Source organism: Calliopsis andreniformis, chromosome 2 (genome assembly GCF_051401765.1).
Source record: "Calliopsis andreniformis isolate RMS-2024a chromosome 2, iyCalAndr_principal, whole genome shotgun sequence".
NCBI classification, from domain to species: Eukaryota; Metazoa; Arthropoda; class Insecta; order Hymenoptera; family Andrenidae; genus Calliopsis; species Calliopsis andreniformis.
This window is the reverse complement of record NC_135063.1, coordinates 4,426,767-4,441,319: the sequence shown is the minus strand read 5'-3', so window position 1 is coordinate 4,441,319 and position 14,553 is coordinate 4,426,767. Positions and strand designations below refer to the sequence as shown.

The following is a 14,553-nucleotide window of genomic DNA, read 5'->3' as shown; positions in this document are numbered from 1 at the left end:
AAAATGACAACGCGAGGAGTTTCACGTGCGTCGTTAGACAATTTCCAAGGTTTATCGGCGGTCGGGGCGAGAGGCAGTTGATCGTGTAAGCGCGGGTTTCCACGTGCGGGTAGATTGATTAATGCGCGTTTCCATGCTGTCTCCTCTTTCTGGGTCCGCGGTCCGCGCTCCGTCTCGCTCGAGAAACTCTCTCCTTTGACTCACGGACTCGGTGGTCCGTTGCATTATCGTAAGCCTAAACAACGCAGCATTGATGGATATCGCGAGCGCTTCTGGTGTATTGTGCAACTGTTCCAGCGTCGTTCGGTCCGCTGGCTCGCTTCCGATGGCTTTCCTCGAGCCCGCGCGCCGATTTAATTAACGACGTCGATCCGTACGCGGCCATTTTTCGATAATTACCGGGGACGCTGCGTCACCGTGAACACAAACCGTTCTCTGGCAACAAACGGTTAACGAGACGAGCGCCGAGGAAATATTGGCGAAAGTAGTCTATATCGGCCGCCGCAACAGAAGTTGCCCGTACTTCACAATCGGCCGAGTCCACGGTACCTTCCCGCCGCCTTTAACGAAGTTCCGCAGGACAGCCGATCTAAGATAACATCCCTCGATTCGTGTCGCTGTATCACAATGGTGCCTTCTTATCTGCGACGCTGACCCGTTGCCTCGCCTTTCCTGTTTCTCGCTATCGGTTGACTTGGCGGAAAAGTTTAGCAGACTTAACGCGGAGGCTAACTGGATGTGGCGCTTTGCTGGGTCGATATATGGCGAATATCCAGGTGTAATTAATATAGTTTTTGTATAACTGAAGATTCTTTGGACTGAAGACTGTTCTAAGATATCTTGAACTGTCTTTAAATTCTGATTTAAATTATTTGAAGTAAGTTGGCTTTTTGGTAGTTACTGCACAACGACACGATAAAAAATAAAACAGATTGGATAATTTCAACACTATATACTTAAAAGTGTGAAAATTTTCATATCTCTAGAATTTTTAAGATAAAGCGCACTGAGCAATTTTAATTATTAATATCTCGCAAGACACTGTGCCTACGCTACCAAAAGAAAATGATGTATTCGATTTGTCGAGTTCCATGAATCAGTAAAAACTAATTAAGGTAGTTCTCAGGTAAACGCAATCGTTCAGACTTCGTTCAAATTTTGAGGACCATTAATTTGGATTACAAAAACTTCTATTCAAAATATGAAATCCATTTACTGTAGTTATTGAGAAATTATTAATAAAAGTTGACACATTTTAATACTGTCACATATAGTAGAATTGAAAAAATGCTTTCAGCTATCTTCTATGCCTGAAACAGAAAAACTATGTTAGAGAACATTACCAAAATTGAAATGAGGTTATATTGAAATGTTATGAAGCGAATATATTAATTTCAATAAAACTGTCCGCATAGTTATTTCGTAATCGTTAATGAAAAAATAGATTTATGTAAAAATTTATCTATCAATTGCAATGAAGCTAGTCGATTGTAACTAAACACTCAATTCTACCTCCTATTTTCATATTTTAACTATTATATTAAAATTTACCTTTTCTTCATAAACCTAAATAGTGTTAAAAGTCATCATTACAATTTACATAGTATCATATCAATTTTGTATTCATTGTTTAGTAACGAACTCTCAGTTAACCAACATAGTTACCTAAGAAATACCTTAAAAAGTGTGCGTTACATTTGGGAAGCTTTTCACAGAATTGGCGGGCGTGAATTTGCCACAAGCCCGAAGTGAATAGAGGCCACGTAAGAAGGTGTCAGCCACGCCAGGCAGAATGATAACCCGTCAGTTATATAAATGTATTAAATTATATTCTATTGCACAGACACGCATCTCGGAGAATGGATCGGACGTCTGGCTGATTGGCTGGGCAGATCGTGTAACAAATGTTTTCACGATCTGTATTATTCTTCGACGGAGAAAAATGCTAACCCGCTCTGCCCCGCATCTCGTCTGTTCCTACTCCCTCTTTATTTCTTGCCGTCGCGTTTCATTGTTTCCATTATGATCACCATAGATTCCCATGGTCTCGACTTTTCGAGCTGCAATCGCGTTACGCCGAGACAAATTTCCCCGAGATTACATTAGACTGTTGCGAAACCTGGCTGAGTACCGATCGAACATTTCTGAGTGAGATATCGTCCAGAGGACCATTTTACATCGATAAAACATAGTGCTTCGGCCTTTAGGGTCCAGTAACACTCCTCTGGACGAGATAAACGTAGAAGTATTGCAGATTATGTTTGATTGGATTTCTCTTTCAGTTATGCTGATGGACATAGTCTTTTTTAGATTTCCATTTGTAGGTACGTATGTATGTTGATACTATTTCCAAAAGCTATAGAATTATTTTGAAGTCTAGTATAGTGGCATTTAAGAATAGTTCTTGTGACTCTAACAAACCTGAAAATTCTTCCAACTTCTCTTTTGATATCATAGATATTACTCTACTACGAAGTGTCTCTATGAATCACCTAAATACTTCGCTTTCAATCTATGGTGTGTTACCTAACCTGCGAGAAGTATTGTAGCGGTAGAATCAGGTAAAAAAAAAAACAGAAAAAATTGGTACGTGTATTATCTATTTTGCAATATTACCTACACTTTGCTTTTTTCGTTTTTACATCTTCAATTGACCGCTTTATCATTTTCCTGCACGATGAATCCGTTTATAGGTAATGTGTTACATTCCACCCAGTCATAATTAACAATTCAGATTTTAAAAACTCAAAGCAGGGCAGAGAAAGGTCGACTTCCAGTCGAAGCTGTCCAGTCACTGAATTTCCGCGTAATTTTCATTTCACTCATGGCTGAACGTATCCTGGCTCGCACCCCCGGGGGGCGGCTGAACGCAGCGAGCTGAAATTCGGCCAGCCGAAATGCAAATTGGTGGGCGTGAAGGAAACCTTGGTCGAGAATAACGGGACGCGATTAAACAAAGCGACCGGTTAAACAAAGAGGCTAATCAAGGCCCACCCTATGGCGCGCGGGCACTCTTGCTCAATTTCAATTCCGCGGGCGGAACGCTTTGCTGTCAGCGCATGCAAAAGGCGCGGGGTTGCTGCGATTCTGACGTCCCAATTCTCCTCGCGTTCTTTCTATGCCGGCTCTCGGCTTTGTAGTGCCGACAGTTTCGACTGACTTTCTTCCCCACCTCTCTGTCTGACTTCAGCGCGGTTTAATGAATGCAGTCGCTGTGGGGATGTGAACGAACTCGATTGGAGGGTCTTTAGTCATTCGAGTGTCGATTCGAAGTTTGCTGTGACCGAGGGTGAGCGAATAAATTTCAGATTTGTTATATCAGTTTTTTTTGTATAGAAGAAAAATATTTGTTTGAAAGTTGAATTGTGAGAATCCTAATTTTCTTTTTAATTGAGAATAAAATCTTTTGAGTACCTTGGGATTTTTAAAGTTACTTCTGTTACTCACACTTTACTAGTAAAGTTTTGTATTTGATATTTCTCTATTGTCTTCGCGATAAAATTCACAAAATACAGTTCATGATGAGTATTGAAAGGAGAAAATTATATTCTTCTTCGTTCAGGGGTTGAAATAGAACCCTGAGATCTTTTCCCACAGTCCTCCCAGCCGATATCAAGTAACATCGAGTACGGAGGTAATCCTGTAAATACAAAGTTCAGCGACGAGACAAGATAAAAGGGAAAGAAAGGTTGCCGATAACGACGGAAACCTGCATGCAAATGGCTGGTACAAAGTGGAACATTGAAACATCTAGAAATACGTTAGCGTGTCGCGCTGGTACAGCTTGTTTCGCGGCTCCGAGAAAGACGTTAAACTGTCCCGCGTCTCGTTTCCGCGGAATAAATCACTCCACGTCAGCGGACCGAACCATAAACACGTGACGGTAAATCAGGCTGCGCCTGTTCATGCGAGCAAACGCATTAATAAACAAACGCGAGTCCATAAGGTGGACGATTAAAACCGTCCAGCACGTGAGCGGTTAATTTATGCGCGAGCCTGGCCTACGCGGCAGTTTTCATCCCCCTCGAATCCCTGCAGGGATGTCGGCCTATCCCCTAACGAGGCTTTTATGCACCGACTTACCCTTTTCCCATAAATTTCGACGGGGCCAAATATTGGCAGTGACGAGCAGTAGAATAGCCCTATTATTCCCATCGGCGTATCCCCCAGGGATGCGTTCGAGCGGTAGATATTATTGATGCTCACTGAGCTGGCCGACGCGAGACAATAGCTGATTTATACTACTTGTTTACGAGCTGGTAACAGTCGCTTGATCTGTGTAATCGGGACATTACAAATTGAAAGTGCGGTCGTTTCAGGCGCTGTGGCGTATGATATGCTTACCCATCGTCTTTCTGTTTTTAATTAACTCACGACTCTCTTCACGAAGGATTATTAAGTATATCTATTCACATGTTCAAATTCTAAAAATAAGCTTATTTCTTTCCATTAAAATTGAGAAAGCTGAATACAAATTGAGCGTGGGAACCAATACTGAAGAAGATAAAACAGATATAAGTCATGTCTGAAACTAATTAACATTTCCTTTACATGCTCACCAGAGATTAAACCTGGCAATAATTAAATCTTAGAAATCTAAAATTCTATTTGCTGTAAATCAAAAGATATCAAGTAATAAATCTCAGCTTTCAAACAACCAACGTCTTTATATTCTAAAAACATAATATGTATATAAACGAATTGGTGAGCCACAGTACCTCTCTTCTATCATCTGCACGCAACAGTTTATCTCACGTCGTATTGCTAAACAGAAAAATGTACCCCTATCTCTGCCAAAGAACCACTTTCTCAACAAAAGCGGATACATAAGTCTCCATGTCGTATCTGTTGCAAAATTTCGGCATCATTCGCTCGGGGGAACGGTCTCACAGCGAAGACTGAAGTGCCTGCTGAGGATCCACAGCGCGGCTGCAGGATGAGGGCGGAAACACGTGGGCGATCGAGCACACGCGTATAATGGTTACATCGCGGCGTTCCCCTGCGTCCTGGCCTCACTAAACTCCGATGTTTATGCGGTCCAGTGCAACGATGCGACCCGATATAATGCACCCACATCGCCCTCGGGGACGACGCGCGCCACTTGTCCGCTTTGGTATTCGTTCGCCGGCGGGCAAAACGATCCGACCAGATAGCCTCGCTGACGCTACGACGCCGTTCCGCGAACAACGAGCTGATTCTGCTCGGAACTATCTAGTTTACAGTCTCGGCCAACCGCCGAAGTTTGCATTCCGTTGCAGCGTCGATAGCCAGCGATGAAAAAGACCCAGCTCCTCCTCGATCCGCCTGGACAGACATCAGGGACACTTTGAAGACACGGTGATAAGAAAGAGGATCCACGATGGTCGCTGACTCGCCTGGTGATGAGACTAAAATGGGGAAATTCTTTGCTGAAGTCGAAGAACGTGTTGTAGATTTTTGAAGAGAAGAATTGTTGAGACTGGGGAGAGATAAAAGATGATAGTGTTTGGAGGGTAAATAAAAGGTAGAATAGAGGGTGAGTCACGAGAAACAGGACCCTTCAATATTTCCGTTATTTATCGTTGTATCAAAAAAGGTGTTGAGATAAAGTTTTATTATGTGAAGAGATGTATTCAGTGATGAAGACGAAAGTTTATAAATAGTGAAACTTTGTACTGAGAGCTTTTTTTATACAACAACAAGTAACAGATATAGTTAGGGGTCTTGTTTCACGTGACTCACCCCCTACTGTATAGTGTTGTAGAAATATGGCTGATATTTGAATAAAAGTTTTTGTTGGACGGAAGAACACGAACAAACGGTATTTGATGAGCTATGCCTCTGGAATGAACATTCTTCCCTAAAATCGTGCTCCCGGACTTCATTGGCAGTCTGCCTGGTTGTTGCCATAAAATTCAATTTATTCCCCCTTGTTTGTTCTCACCGTTGGGGGAGATCGGCGTCGATAACAGATTCTCCCGGCGCAAGCCATGATTCCATAACAATATGGAAGAAGTTGGGACCGTTACTTGGCTTGTCCCCATGCTTCGGCCGCTTCCCGTTTCCGGAACCATGGCACTGCGACGTCGGGAGCTTCTGGGAATGCGGAAACCCCAAAGTGTTACGTAATACAGGAATGCCAAGAGGTATCCTGTTAAATCTTCCCTGTATAAATATTCCTCTCGATGTTTCCCATTAATATTTAATCATGTTCTCGACGGAGTGCTTGAATACTTTGATTGCTCAGACGGTCTTTTAGCATTGCTCGAAGTCACGCGAGATTCCCAAGTGCTTCTTCGAGTGATGTGAAGATCTTTCGTACCGTTATGATACAGTTCGAGTTTCGTTGCATTTAGGTCGAGCCGCAGTATTTATACTTATATTTCGCAACAGTCTTTTACTGCCTCTTGTATTTCACTGATAAATTGTTCAAAATGCAAGAGATAGTACAAAGAAAGAGTAGATGTAGTAGGTACGGTGGCCATTTTTCATCGTCGGTGCGATGATAATCGTCAACCATCTTTCAGCGTTAATTTGTTTGCCCGACCCGCAAGAGTAGACAAGAACACCTGTATCGCGTGGTTACAGTGCTACAGCGCCAATATTTTCAGGGCAAACACTGATGAAGGGGCTGGTCTGTTACAGGGTCGCGGAGACGTCGCCTCGTTGGTCCGGAACTTGCTCGGTCCGATTTACGGCGATGGCGTTATCAATCTGCTGATAAGACAGGCCCGGGACATCCTGGTCTGCGCTTATCACGGCAACTTGGAGAACTTCCTCAGGACTTATCTCTCACCGGCTGCATCTCTGCTCGCGGAAGTGAAGTCCGTCGCCTCCGAAACGGTGAGCTTCTTTTTTTGTTACCAACCTGGACCACCACTCGCGAATCATAAAACTACAGTCTGTCGTAGCACTGCGTATTTTGGCTCGTGAACGTAGTACTACACTCCAGAGTCGTGTAAGTTAGACTTGGACTTTGTCCTGCGTTCGTAACGCAGTAAAGAATATTTCATTCTGACGAGGGATATTGTTTAGCGCAAATTTTTTAACTCTTTTGTTGTGGATGACGTATATGCATATAAAGCATTGAATGGAAAAGTAGATTAAGCCACATTTCTTCCGAAATTGAGTTAGTAGCAGTAATTGACTATAAAAGAACCCTGTATTCTAGATCACCTATTTCTCCAAGTAATAATCTTAGTCGATTGTTGCTCTCAATGTCTCATACATGGTCCAAAACATAGACATAGAGTCAAAATTAGAAATTCATTTACAGACATATGTATATAGAATCTCTTTCAATATATTTCAATTTCTACGTGTATTTGCTATGGGTTTCACTTTGGATTTCTATTGCCACAATTACCACGGATGAGAACGCAGACAGTAATAAATTTTCATTTACAACATATCACAGTAAGAGGGTTGAAATACTTGGAGTTCATCGCTTTAGATACAACGAATCTCTCTATCGGTTGAATTTGTCAAGATTTCTTCCGTCCGCTAAAGGAAAGATATCTTCGAACGTGAGCGATTCATCCGTGAAACCTGGTCGCGTAGATTGTCCGCGAGGTAGAAAAGGTGAAAGAGATGAGGGAATGTGGTCGTTGGAGGAACGAACGGACGCGGATTGTTCCGCGAAGCGATTAAAGTAATCAGTCGCGTGCTCGCGTCCAAGTATGGCCGGGATACCTTGGATCCAGTTCGCGGGCAGTTGCGAAATCTGAGTTATTGCCGGTTCGTCCCGATGACACGAGCTTCTATTTATATAATGCCTGACCGATTTAATCGCCGATGAAAGCGCGGACGGACGATCGAGCCGAGGAAGCCTTTTTGCGATAGATACGTTCGCGCGCGTCAATATTGCGAACAGGTTTCTCGTCTTCCTTTTTATTATGCTGTTTCAAGTCTTTGGCAAAAGTTCCTCTCCCGAGGGACGCGGAGCAGGCTCCGTCTTCTTGAAAAAATTCATTGGAAATGTGTTCATAAAGTGCTGAATCATCACCTTCAATATTAATTATAAACTTTTTGCACTTTGTGTAAGCTCTCTAGACTTTTCTTACTAAATGCGATCTTTCTATATTCCATAACAAAATTTCTATCAATTTATCTGGAAGCTGTAGCTATTATTTACTGTACAGAGAACTGGAAACAAAAAGGATTAGGGATTAATAGTAGAACAGTAGAGTCTCGTGTAATCGATTTGGAATTTCAACTAAGATCCTAATGAACTCTTATTGTTAATACAATGAATAATCGAGAAGCTGAATAGCAAAAATCATGAGTAGTTGTGACTTAGTTAATCGAGATCCATAATTGATCTAACACATCATCTGAACCTGTTATGCTAATCTCATTCGAGCCCCTCTATTGAGTGATCCAGCAACTTAATGTCGAAGATTAGCCTATTCCACCCCGTCTATGAACTGACCCTTCTCTAGAGCGGATTTTAATTAAGGTTTACTAGTGCGTCCGATTCGAGATGCCATTAGGTTAGCTCAACGCTTTTGCAAACGCCCTCTCGAGACACCTCGTGCGGTTGGCGTGGTCCTCGACTTAAATAAATTAACCCTCGAGGAGGCACGTGCTGCGACGCACAGGCAACCCTCGTTCGGGCCTGGGAGATTGGAGACGGGCTGGTTTGCCGCAACAGCAGGGGTTATTAGTGACAATCGCGGTGGGAAGGGTTCCTTTTCTTCCCAGGAACGTTGTGCGTCTCTCTGTGCCATTTCTATGCTTGGGAATCCTTGGCGCCTTAATTGAATCTCTCAGTGTTAGCGTAGAGTCGTTGTTTGTCGTCTTATATTGCGAGGGGCGTAAACCTCGCGAGCATCGGGCTGATTGAAGCTCTTTGAAGATTTGTAGAACGATATTAGACGAGTGAATGTCTTTAGCCTCGAAGATGAAATTACTCTGTGGGACTAAATAGATAAATGTTAGGAGAAACTGAATATCAGATAATAAGTAGGTATCGTATTAATTAACTCTATCGATGTAAGTTGTATTCGCTGTAGCTTAAAACTATTTAGATCCAAAGTTGATTTCGGACGAGTTGCCTTTTGCTATAAATTCGTCAGTGATCTGTGAATTTATATTGAAGAGACACTATAGTTTTTATAATTTCCTGGATATCTGCAGACTTTTATCCTAAACTTCACTCCCATCTCTACAACTCGTACAGAATTCTCGTAAATATTTAGGCTTCCATTACGTTCCAATGGTGATTCGGTGTCGCGAAAGAAGTGAGCTCGACGAATTCGTTAGCAAGCGATAGAGGCAGCTTCCCCAGCGGCGCCAGCCCGATCACCAGCTAAATTTCTGTACACAATAGAATTTACGGGTGAGAGCTAGAGAGTCGATAAATTGCTAGGAGACCAATAAAGAAAACGATGCGCGGCCTCGCCGACGACAATTTGGCAGATATAGGGCAGCGATGTCCGCGGCGGAAAGCGGAGCGACGCGAGGCTGCTCGCTGGCACGCTCGTTAGCGCAGAATTTCTGAAAGTAGGTAGACAGAACCGGCGCGTTCTACCTAATATAGCCGAGGACTGGGCTTTGTCAGTCGACGGGCGACAGTATCACGAGATGAGATATCCGGTACTGTCGATCTGGAAATTTGTCCCGTCACAAGCCTCACCGTTCCGAGCTCATCAGGGTCGATTCGGGATTTCCTTCTTCGGGTATGTCACTTTGTTCGTGTCGCCAGACACTTTTAACAGAATACCCTTAGTTCGAGGGAAGGAAGGTTATCGGGACTTGACCTTAAAAGGAGATTTTCTTCAACAAAGTTTCCAGGATACCGTTCATTAGATACTGATACGAAATGTTTCAGAATTAGGGGATTGAGCATCTCATACACTGACTTAATTGAAGATATAGATACTTACTATTCGCGTTTCTGTTTTTATAAAGTTCTGAGTTACAGTGATGCGGAAACTATGTCGTTATATTATTCTTTCACTTCACTAGTAGTACAAGTAAATACATATCTGTGCTTGACTTATTATTACGAAAAAAATGGTTCCTGCACTACATGACATTATTACATTTCTTTATTAATCATAGTGTTTGAGTTATGTCATTATTGCAGTAAAAAAGGGAAATATTTGCAGATAAAAGTTATCTGTTTCTCTTGATTTCTTACCACTCCCATACTCCATCAACGTAGAATTTTCAATCACCTCGTACTGTCCTTGGTTCATAAAAAGCGTCGATCCATACGGCACGGTTTGCAAAAAAAACCCATGCGATCATTTATAAGCACCAAAGAAGGCGGTGTAAATCAGAACAATTTGCTAGCCTTGTTCGATCAATATCTCCCTAAACGATACGCGCAACGAAACGGGGAATTATCCACCGTTAAATACGGCTGTTCGATCGTGGATGATTGTCGAATGGTGTTCGAAGTGAATTATCTGCCGGGCGAGTAATTTGATAGAGCACGCTACACCCAGGTTGAATCCAATTAAAGTGGCTGCCAGTGACTCGATGTGATTCGTGATTTTCCAGTCGCCCGTTACGAGCTTTTACGATGTTTGCACCGGTGCAGCATTTGCTTTACGACGGACTCGTAATCGTCGTATCAACGTAACCGATAACAAGGTTATGCACGCGTGTACAGCTCGTGCCCGTAATAGTCATAATTTCTTGTCGTGTAATGACCGGCTCACCTGGACTCGCCACCACCTAGGTTTAAGGCTCGTGAATCTGGTTCTAGTTGCGTGGGGTCTCTTCTGGTTAGAGTTATTTCCCTTTTAAGGTCTTAGGTGGCAAATCTCAGACTCAAAATATTGCATACTTTAATTATTAGTAGGAATCTTGGACTCTACATACTTTCTTAATTTAACGACTGGTATACCAAGATAGGATCACTCAAAAGTTCAAATACAAAAACAAACACAGAAAAAGTTTTAAATAAATTAACTCCCCATCTGCAATCTTATTTTTACTGATTTCAATATTCAGAAGTTTAGAGTTATAGTTTATTTAAAAACTGGAGAATTTGCGAATTTGAATTGAATTATTTTAGGGAATATTTAGAATCATGAGCGATCCCACGAAATTTATCTAGACATTTTAAATTCACTTCACCCTCGCATCCACAAATTGTCAGATACAAACATGCGCGTCGGTCGCTACTACTAACAAATCCACGACCAGAGTCGAGAGGAATCGTCCAGAGAGGTTTGATCGAAAGGCTGCCAGGTGACCAGGACCTCGACAGAGGCTGTCCCACGTAGTCAAAGGGTGTGTATAGGTGGCCGATCGTTGGAAAACGGGACTGCGTAGCAAGGTTGTTACGTCGCCAAAGAATAGTAGTAGGTGTAGCCAGATAGTACGGGACGAAGGAGAGCCACGACCATCGAAGACATCGTAACGGTGCCTCGTCCGAACTGATTGACAATGATTGAAGGCTGCGGGTTTCGACTCGGGACTGGGAGTCCAGGTTCCAAGCTTCGTGTAAACCACACCGATATATATTTCTACCGTCGTTATCCGGCGATCTTCTTCTTTAATCTGGCAGGAGCGCAGGGTCCACGCCGGGAGCAGAAACGGGAAACGGTCGGCCCACGCGTTCCTATCGCCTGCTCCCTCGATCATCTCGATCGGGACGTTGCCTCTCATCGTGTTCCTATAATTTCCAACTGATTAAATTAACCCGATCCTCCCGATATCTCGCGATACGTACGGTTTCGACCGACTTTCCTACTGCTACGAAAACGGTATATCGCGTGGGCGTCTGTTATTTGAAATATTGGGAATCCTATTACAGATAGATAAACTGGATCAAGCTGAGAAAACTGGATTCAACTTGAAAAGTACATGCTGGATCGAATAAGAGCAGCTTGAGACGAGGAAAATGTAGGTGCATCGAGGCTCGAAAAGAAAGGCGAATAGATGATTTGAAGACGCGGCTAAGTGTCGGGTTTAGATCGTGGTATCCTGTACGCGCTTCGGTGTAACGCGGTTGCATTATCATACAAGGTCGACGGTGAAGAGAAGCGTGCCAGAATCTCGCCGAGAGAAATCCTTTCGGCGCGAAGCATTTGTCTTAATGGACGGGCGCGCGAGGTTGTTCGATTTGACTGGCTCGTTCAATAGGGTCAGCGCAAATCGTTCTCGCTCCACACGCACGATCCACACGGAGGATTGTCCGAGATGCTCCGCTCGGCCGCCTATCTCGATGGAAGATTTTCGCGTGTGTGCCGGGGGAACGACACGCTCGGAGCCACGGTCGATCCTCCGCTGCATGATATATCGATATCGAGGAGACGGCAACCGCGTGGCGGCTACCAGCTACTTAACCCGCGACCAATCGGTTACGTACCCGGTTGCTTGCGTTACCTACCTACCTACTTGTTGAATGGCCTGCTAGCTACCAAACGAGGATCGACCTCCATGCCAGGGACAATGAGACGAGGCGTCCTCGCTTTCGAAGCAGCTACCGGTCTGTCGTTCGTTACCGCTCGCCTAGAAGAATTGCTGTTCCTTTTCGGCGATTCGAGACGCTGTCGCCGGCGGTCTGTGAAGTATGGATCGAGGGTGAGAGAGTTGCTTGTGCCGCGAGACTGCCACTGGCAATAGGTATTGTGGAAGATGCGCTCAGGAATTTCTATGTCTTTTTACGATTGGATGGAGGTATATTGAGTAGGATATAAGTAGGTGAAAGGTAAATACTTAATTGTGAAGATTGTGAAGAATTCAAGCTGACTTGTTGGATGAGAGTAACGAATGTGTACAGTTGGAAAACGGAGGAAATATTAGTGAAGGTGATCAGTTATGTGTGTTGAGTATCGACTGTTTATCGAGCTTGATTGTCTATAGTATATTTCCAGTTACAATGTTTTAAGTTTTGATGTTTGGCATGAAAAATGTCAAGTTTACAGACATTAGTAAATTGACAGGTTGTGAATTTTCTTTATACACACTTCTTTTTTTATAGTACAATATCTGTTACTCTATGATACGAATTAAGAGTTAACATCCCCTATCACAAAATCCTGTTTCTGCAGCTCTTACTTTTACCGTCATTTTTCTTCTCTTTATCATTCTATTATTCCACTTCCACTATTAATTTCCCAGGAGAAGTTTACTTATGCTCAAGTACCTCGTACACACCAAGCAGAAAAGTGGATACTCTTTCTCCTTGACAAACGAGCATTTTTCAAGTTTTCCCTTCCGAGTACGAAGCACTATCTCGTTTAGCATCGCTTACGCGTATCACAGCGGCTCATTGTTCGCAGAAGATTCAATCTTGGCTCGCGAGGAGCCAGCCTTTCTCTCTTCCTTCATCCACGCGAGGGGGCACCTAAGATAAATGAAGCAAGTGTTATTTTCCGAACGCGTCACATTTACATAATGAATAGGAAAGTAAGGAAACTGTGTGCGTCGCGAAGGTGGAAATTTTCGTATCATTTACGTAAGCGAGCCAGCGAGTCAAGCCCCTCGGACTCGCGGCCACTGAGCCCGCCTCGCAAAAACTGCGACCAATTTCTAATAGCAGGTTAGGGACACGAGGGAACCGGTAACGCGCAGCGGAGACAGTCCCGCCAACGTAAAACGCTTAACTACGCGCGCGTTCCATCGATGGCAGATCACGATAAGATACACCGTCGCGAGGCTTGTCATCGTACTGCGAGCCTGTCGACCAACATTGCGGCAGAAATAGACGTGAACCAGCCCAGTCTTCTTCCCCTTTGGGACAGACGCTTCGCTGGCTCGAGCTTCGCGGGCTACCAGCAGTAAGAGATGGTAGATTGAAGAAAGTTAAGCGTTTCATAAAATGGTTACATGAATTATTGTTCACCTCCCTGATCACGTTGACCCACCTTCAAATATCGATATTCAAAGATTCTTGTTCACAAGAATTGAAGAAGTTGGTCCATTAATTGCTGCGAATGGGCTCAGCCGTGAAGGGTGCTGGGTTCGGTAAGAAAGTGGCGCGAAGAAACCCATGGAATCGGACTGCTTGCATTTCACGAAGATTGGACGGAAGATTGCGCCTGTTTCTTGCGGCACGAAGGCCGCGGTTGCCGATGGAACGGTTCCGTGATGCTCGCCCAGGTAGTTAATAAATTAGTCCACCATAACGTCGCGGAGATCGCAAAAACTGGCGCTACTTCATAAGCTTGTTCGCTGTTGCCCGTAGCGGTAGCTGCGCTCGCGATCTCCCTGGTCGCGGGGGAGAGCTGCATACTGCCTTAAACAACCGGCGAGTTGGCTATCTGTACCAACGGTCCTCTGAAAGGAGATACAATTTAATTGGAGCTCAGTTTCCTCAGCCTTTCACCTCACAGACCATCCTTCTGCTTTGCTCATTCCGCGAGTCCAGGTTTCCCGTCGCGTTTGGGTACCTCCGATCGTTCTCAGGACGAATAAATTGCGTCGTTTCCGTTTTTGCGAGTAATTAGAACATAGCTTTGGAACAATCAAGGATATTCCCCTCGCGAAAGAGTGAAGTTTTCATTCGCTTGAGCTATGGACGTGGGCCAATTTGCGCGAGCGTTTCCTGTGAGAAAGGAGCTTTTCCATCGCGTCGGTACCAAGCCGCACAGGGCGGCGTCGCGAAATGGA

General features: G+C 43.9%; 1 protein-coding gene across 3 annotated transcripts in view; it reads left to right on the top strand.

Moving 5' to 3' along the window:
- The window catches only part of LOC143183654 (uncharacterized), a 299,903-nt gene that overhangs the window by 62,750 nt on the left and 222,600 nt on the right, over positions 1-14,553 (top strand). For all 3 annotated transcript variants that reach the window (XM_076385316.1, XM_076385333.1, XM_076385323.1), the window contains exon 3: positions 6,625-6,822. In XM_076385316.1, the coding sequence (XP_076241431.1) occupies positions 6,625-6,822 (198 nt within the window). The remainder of the gene's footprint in view (positions 1-6,624; positions 6,823-14,553) is intronic.